This window comes from Mytilus trossulus, chromosome 1, assembly GCF_036588685.1.
Source record: "Mytilus trossulus isolate FHL-02 chromosome 1, PNRI_Mtr1.1.1.hap1, whole genome shotgun sequence".
NCBI classification, from domain to species: Eukaryota; Metazoa; Mollusca; class Bivalvia; order Mytilida; family Mytilidae; genus Mytilus; species Mytilus trossulus.
The window spans coordinates 37,397,957-37,404,774 of NC_086373.1; the positions used below are offsets into that span (position 1 = coordinate 37,397,957).

Genomic DNA, 6,818 nt, shown 5'->3' on the forward strand with positions numbered 1-6,818 from the left:
AGTGGAATAAGCAAACTGATAATAATTTTTATCAAAAAGATTCAGAATATTATAAACCTATTACTAGTATTCAACCGTCAAGCTAATTGTATGTTGTTGTCGTAATTTGCTTCTGTACCAAATGTTTCTGCAAAAGGCATCAACAGATGTGTTCCATTTGTCGTTGTATCAATCATGTCCTACTCTTTTTAAACGCAAAATAATAAAAAAAAAAAATCGTTTCATCAGATTTTAAAAGTCATATGTACCTCGATAAATTACTAGTGAAGAAGGAGCTGTTGAACCGTAGGGAGTATCTGAGTTTCCTCAAATGACTTTTTAGAGGATACGTCTATATAGATCTTGCGGTTTCTATATGTTGTTTGGGGTCATTTGGCAGTTTCTATGTTTTCTTCCATTATTATGAAACTCACAAATCGTATGAAATTAACAGATGATTGCCATTGGTCGTTTGTATATCAGGATATCTATGATGAGTTTATTTTCATGAACAGTTTGATCTTGCACTATTTCACATTAACTGCAAGTCTCCTTTTAGTGAATACTAGTAGACTTGCATTATGGTTGTTAGAGTTTTAACTCATCCATTATTTACGGATTACAATAGAAATTTCGTCATCTAACTTGTAACAGGCTATTTTAGTTTTGATCATTACAATAAAAAGTGTACTTTGTTGATTAAAATGAATTAACTATGGCTAATAAGTTTTAGAACTGAAAGCGTCACTGAAGCAGCGGATAGAACTTTCTAGATATCAATTTTAAGTCTCATAGAAAGTGGCAGTCAAAAAGTGCAAGCTGATCTTTATCGTGTATGTGTATTTCCTGGAGAATTTCCCCTGAAATTAAGAGGATGGTATTTAATTTTACAATATGCTGATTTTTGCCCTTTGTTTGGATTCATCGTTTCAGCTTACCAACCCAAAGAATTGAAGAAATACAAAAAAGGAATGTGTTATGTTTTGTTACGCCTAACTTATATACTTGTCCATTGTGCATGATGTGACACATGTTCACTGAGTAGATTCAACAGAACATTTAATAAATTATAATGTGTAGAAGGTTCTGTTATTCATTCATTGTTGTTTTTAATTTTATGTTTGGTGTGTAATTGTAATTGGCTACGTTAGTTCACTATCACATACATTTTGATTGGGTTAATTGTTTATTTATGTTTTGCCCTCCCTGTATAGAAAAGAAATGAGTGATGTTCATATATAGTCGAAAAGTATATATAACTTCACTTGAAAGTCCAATTACTTTCTGGACAAGGTTCAATGAAATCAATACTCTAAAACTTTAAATACCTTTTCATTAATTTTCCCATTTTGGACATAGTCATTTTTAATCGAATAAACATAATAAACTTACAATAATGCCACGGCTTCATTATACCCTGGTATGAGGAATTAAGGGTTTAAGGGATAAAGCCGGGGCTTCAAAGATGCTTACATATATCTTTCGTACAATTATGAGGTCGGGCATATATATTTCCCGAAGTCTAATAAATATGCTTACTTGATGTTTGGATTAAAGCAAGCATGTGGACATTCCCGATTTTTGTTTTATTTACACTTTTACATTTTTCAGAACAAAGTAAGTTATTCTAGCAGTGTTTATGTGTATCTATGCGGTTACTAGTTTATTATTAATGTATTTATGTAGTACTTGTTTTACGAGTTTAGTTGTCCTTAATATTCAAATAAATTGTTTCGTTTTTAATGTAATCATCTCTGTACTTATTTCAAACTTCTTTTTGTCAAATTCAGGCACTGATCTCATATATTTGTGTTTCGGCTTCGTGATTGCTGACTTTTTAATTCGTAGTGATTTTTTTTGTGTATTTTTTTTTAAATTGTCCGTTTGGTTTTCATGTTCACCAAAGTTATATGCATTTTGGTCTTTCAGATCTTTTTTTCATATATCAAATGTAGCTGATGAATGTTATTCCAAAAACATGCGTTGTACTCACTGACATTATTAGTTTGCACTTGAGCGCAATTCTATTTTATGTAATCTAATTCTAGTTTAGGCTTCAGATTCTTTTTATATTTCTTTTAATTCATATTTTACTTCAGTCCTTTTCATGACATTCATATTTCTTCGTACGCAAGAATCCATATGTCTTCCAGATTTTTTTTATATCGAGGCTCATGCTGAATGTTATTTTAGAAACATGTGTTATGCTCACATAAATCATTAGTTGACACTTGATTGCAATTGTATTCTATGTAAACTTATTCTTGTTTATGTTTCAGATTCTTTTTTTTAATGTGACGCCATTTCTTTCAACTCACATTTTACTTCAGTCGTTTTCATGACATTCATATTTCTTCAAAAGCAAGAATCCAAGAATATCAACGCTTAGGGGCATTTAGATGGTTAATGCTAAATACAACCCAGTTCCATCTTAAATATAGAAAAAAAAGATCTATTAAAATAATAACTAAAACGACATTAGTGAAATGTATATGTCAACCAAGTAAGAAGCTGTAATCTGTAATATATGTGGAGAAAAAAAATTAAGCAATCATTTGAAATAATATTATTAAATTTTCACCAACGGATAGCAGATATGCCATATACACAGAACACGACACTTTTAGGTCAGTAATATTTTTCCAAGACTCTTTGTTAACATTCAAATGCACCAAACTAACATACGACTATTCAAACACACCATAAACTATCCTAAATTTGTCCGTTTCCCATTGAATTACAAAATATTTTATGTTTTTGAAGTCCTATATGTAGAAATATGATCAGTGGAACGTTACATTTAAAATAATTTGTTTTAATGGAGTGGTTTTATTTTGAAGCTTGCCAAGCTAATCTTCAGGCTGATATAGTTTTTGCACTTGATTCCTCTGGAAGTGTAGGACTTTCGCATTTCAAAAGACAGATTGACTTCGTTAAAGACTTAGTTGATATGTTTTCTATTGGATCCACCAGAACTCAGTTTAGTGTTGTAACATTTGCAGATACAGTTAACAATGAAATTAGTCTGAATAAATATCAAAACAAACGTAGACTCATAAATGCGATAGATAATATTGCATATAGACAAGGAGCTACGAATACTCACTTAGCACTAGAATTTGTAACACAAAACTCTTTTCTTTCTGCAAATGGTGGAAGGTCTAACATAAAAAGAATCGTTATTATTTTAACTGACGGAAAGTCACAGATCCCAGATGAGACAAAGAAAGCAGCAGAACAACTTCATCTGTTAGGAGCACAAGTGGTTTCCGTCGGAATTGGCTCGGGGGTAGACATACTTGAAATAACAAGAATCGCAAGTGACAAGCAGAATGTGGTTAGGGTTGAAAATTTTGACGAACTTTCTACCATAGAAACGCAAATTCAAAATGCTGCATGTCAGAAAACATCAGGTAAGATATGTTTAATATGCAAAATATTTTACGCGGGGCACATTTAATCAGTTTCAGCATACGACAGAAGTAGAATTTTGTAGGTATTTCGTATAGATGTGCACGACTATGTTGCATTTATGTACATTGCTGATGTATTAAACAAAAGCTTGAAATAAAACATTAGCAAACGGATATGGAAACCTCACAATTTTAAAAATTACATTTTATTTTTTAATCTATCCACAAATAATAGACATCTTTGTTGATCAAGTGCAAAACAAGTGAAAAGATCTCTAAGGCATCGTTCACTTATAAGTGTGTATAAAAAAGAAGATGTGGTATGATTGCCGATAAGACAACTGTCCACAAGAGACCAAAACACATACATTAACAACTATAGGTCACCATACGGCCTTCAACAATGAGCAAAACCCATACCGCATAGTCAACTATAAAAAGCCCCGATATGACAATGTAAAACAATTCAAACGAGAAAACTAACGGCCTTATTTATATAAAAAAAATGAACGAAAAACAAATATGTAACACATAAACAAACGACAACCACTGAATTGCAGGCTCCTGACTTGGGACAGGCACATACATAAATATTGTGGCGGGGTTAAACATGTTAGCGGGATCCCAACCCTCCCCCTAACCTGGGACAGTGGAATAACAGTACAACATAGGAACGAACTATAAAAATCAGTTGAAAAAGGCTTAACTCATCAGATGGGAAAAAATACAAGTAGAATGCTTGGTGAGAAAGCGGCTTATCTAATTATTAGTTTCTCTTCCTTATCAAGTATTTCAATTTGTCAATTCATCATGCAGACAACGGCTCCAAATCAAAAACAAATTTTTATCAATTGAATTTAACATCAAAAATTTTCTTGCAATCCATTCTATATTCAAGTTCTAATCCTTGCATTTGATTGATCTTTCATTACTTCCATTCATTTGTTTTGTTTTAGCCATTTATTTTGCAATTTGATTCGGGACTTTCCGTTTTGAATTTATCTCGGATTTAAAAAAAAATGTTATTTTCCTTTTTGTTATAATGAAATTTCATACGACTGTAGTATAAGTGTGAAATTTAGCTAGCTTTAATCAACAAGTTTTTAATTAGAAAATGCACGTACCAAGTCAGGAATATGGCTGTTGTTGTCCATTTGTTTGATGTGTTTGAGCTTTTGGTTTTGTCATTTGATTAGGGACTTTCGGTTTTGAATTTTCCTCGGAGTTCAGTATTTGTATGGCCCCACAACGAAGTTGTCGGTGCCATATAGTTTTACCCTTGTCCGTAATTCCGAAATTTCGTCATTCCGTAATTCCGCAACAAACCATTATACGGAGTTTTTTTCTAAACGCCTTCAGATATTGGGATGATTTTAGGGATGTGAGTTAACCAAGATGAGTGAGTTACAGACCAAGTTACGTTTTGTTCCTCTTGACTCATTTTTGCAGAAATTACGGGATTTGGACTTTGATAAATTGTTGAAAAATCACAGTTTCACGGACTTTTTTTCTAAACGCTTTCAGATATTGGGTTGAATTTTGGTATGTTAGTAACTCATGATGAGTTAAAGATCAAATTTAAGTTTCGTTCTGCTCCGCTAATTTTTGCCGAAAAAACGGGCTTTGGACTTTGATAAATTGTTGAAAATTACAGTTATACATACTTTTTTTCTAAACGCCTTCAGATATTGGGATGATTTTTGGTATGTGAGTTAACCATGATGAGTGACAGATCAAGTTTAAGTTTCCTTCCGCTCCACTAATTTTTGCCACAATTAAGGCTTTACAACTTTGAAAATAATGGAAAATCACAGTTATACGGACTTTTTTTCTATACGCATCCAGATGTGAGACCACCATCATTTTTGTGTCCACATGTGTTATTGAAATTGCAGATTTTTCAACTTTTTGAGACGGGGCCATTCGTGTCGCTTTGACACATCTAGTTGTGATTTTACTTTTTACCAAGTCAGGAATATGACAGTTGATTTCCATTATTTCTGTTAACGTAAGTTGATAAAGTCGAGCATTTTGTTTTGCCAGGTTGTACGAACTTTTCCTTTTTTCGTTTACCTTCGAGTTCTGTATAATTTCAATACTTGTTCGCATACAAAAGATTGGATGAAAAAATTATCTTGTTATCTGCGAGTCATGCATTAATTTACACTCTATGTTCTCAGCATAAAATGAAAAAACACAATCAATCCAAATGATAACAATCAATTGACGAATTTTTTTTCCAATTTTGCATTGTTGTCCGATATGGTTTAACTTTACATGTATACCATGGTGAAATTTGTACATCATCGACGTATGCAGTTAAAAGGGCGTTCTGTCATACGTATTTGTGTTATCTTTTTTTCTAGATACCTTGGAAGATACAGATTCTCATTCAATATGCAAAATCGGTAAGTGAAATTTACTAGATTTGAATTCATTGAGGATAATTTATCATTCAATGCATATCGTCCATTTCAATATTGTTTTGTGTTCATTAAGCCAATGATTTATTTTTACAATTTCTAGTGCAGTAAGTTTTATAGATATATTAAATGTTTGTTCTAATAACATCATAGTACAATAACATTTCTAGTTCTCTACTGTTGCCTTACTTCATAACATAAACACAAAAGAAATGAGAAAAACATGTTCAAACCAAATAACACATCCCTGAACAGAACATACACTCCATATTTTCAAGTGTAAGTTTTTCTTCTTCTTTATTTGCGTTTGTAATGTAGGCTTTATTTATTGTTGGATTTAGCGACCGTTCTTCAGAGCATTTTTGTTTATAGAGTCGCAATAGCGACAGATACATGATGCGTACTCGATCGAATTTGCCAAATGGATAAAAGATCAATAGGAAAATAAATGAATACGATCCTGAATAACAAGTTTAGCAAACTGGTACTAGTACGTGTAATCTGAAAGACAAAAGCAAATGAACAAACAAAATATGTAAAAAAAAACCAGTTAGTTAAATTAAGGAACGAAGAGATAAGTCGTCCAAAAACTGTTATTGATTAATTGTGACAACTGTCGTTTTGCGTACTTACGACCCACTTTAATTCAAATATCAGATATTGAGTCAAACCATAGGTGACAACTCGGAGCATTTCATTATGAGAAATATGTTTATTCGTTTTGGATAAGTGACTATGTGATACCATTCTGCGTCAATTTGTTCTTAATTTTCAATTATTGCCAGGTATATTTAAAACGATATCTTTTGTAGATTTTTGGATTTGGATTTTAATAGGATTTGGAAGCTGCCTCGTTCTTGGGTTCATATTTAAGTTATGCTGGTATACAACTTTGAATATCTCGACAGAAGAGCGCAAGAAAAGAAAAGTATCTTCTACATTAAATAAAGAAAAGACGATAACTGAAAAGCCTATCAGAACAGTAAATGAACTGGATTTTTGA

General features: G+C 32.1%; 1 protein-coding gene across 1 annotated transcript; it reads left to right on the forward strand.

Moving 5' to 3' along the window:
- The first annotated feature begins 2,797 nt into the window (after positions 1–2,797).
- On the forward strand, positions 2,798–6,818 carry LOC134715249 (collagen alpha-1(XIV) chain-like). The gene is made up of 2 exons (XM_063577350.1): positions 2,798–3,392; positions 6,724–6,818. The coding sequence occupies exons 1-2, from the start codon at positions 2,798–2,800 to the stop codon at positions 6,816–6,818; spliced, it is 690 nt and encodes a 229-aa protein (XP_063433420.1).

What these genes read in the sequence shown, in the direction of transcription:
- LOC134715249 (XM_063577350.1), top strand. Translation starts at nt 2,798, where the DNA reads ATGGAGTGGTTTTATTTTGAAGCTTGCCAAGCTAATCTTCAGGCTGAT. An exon ending in TGCATGTCAGAAAACATCAG is followed by an intron (nt 3,393 to 6,723) that starts GTAAGATATGTT and finishes ATATCTCGACAG; the next exon opens with AAGAGCGCAAGAAAAGAAAA.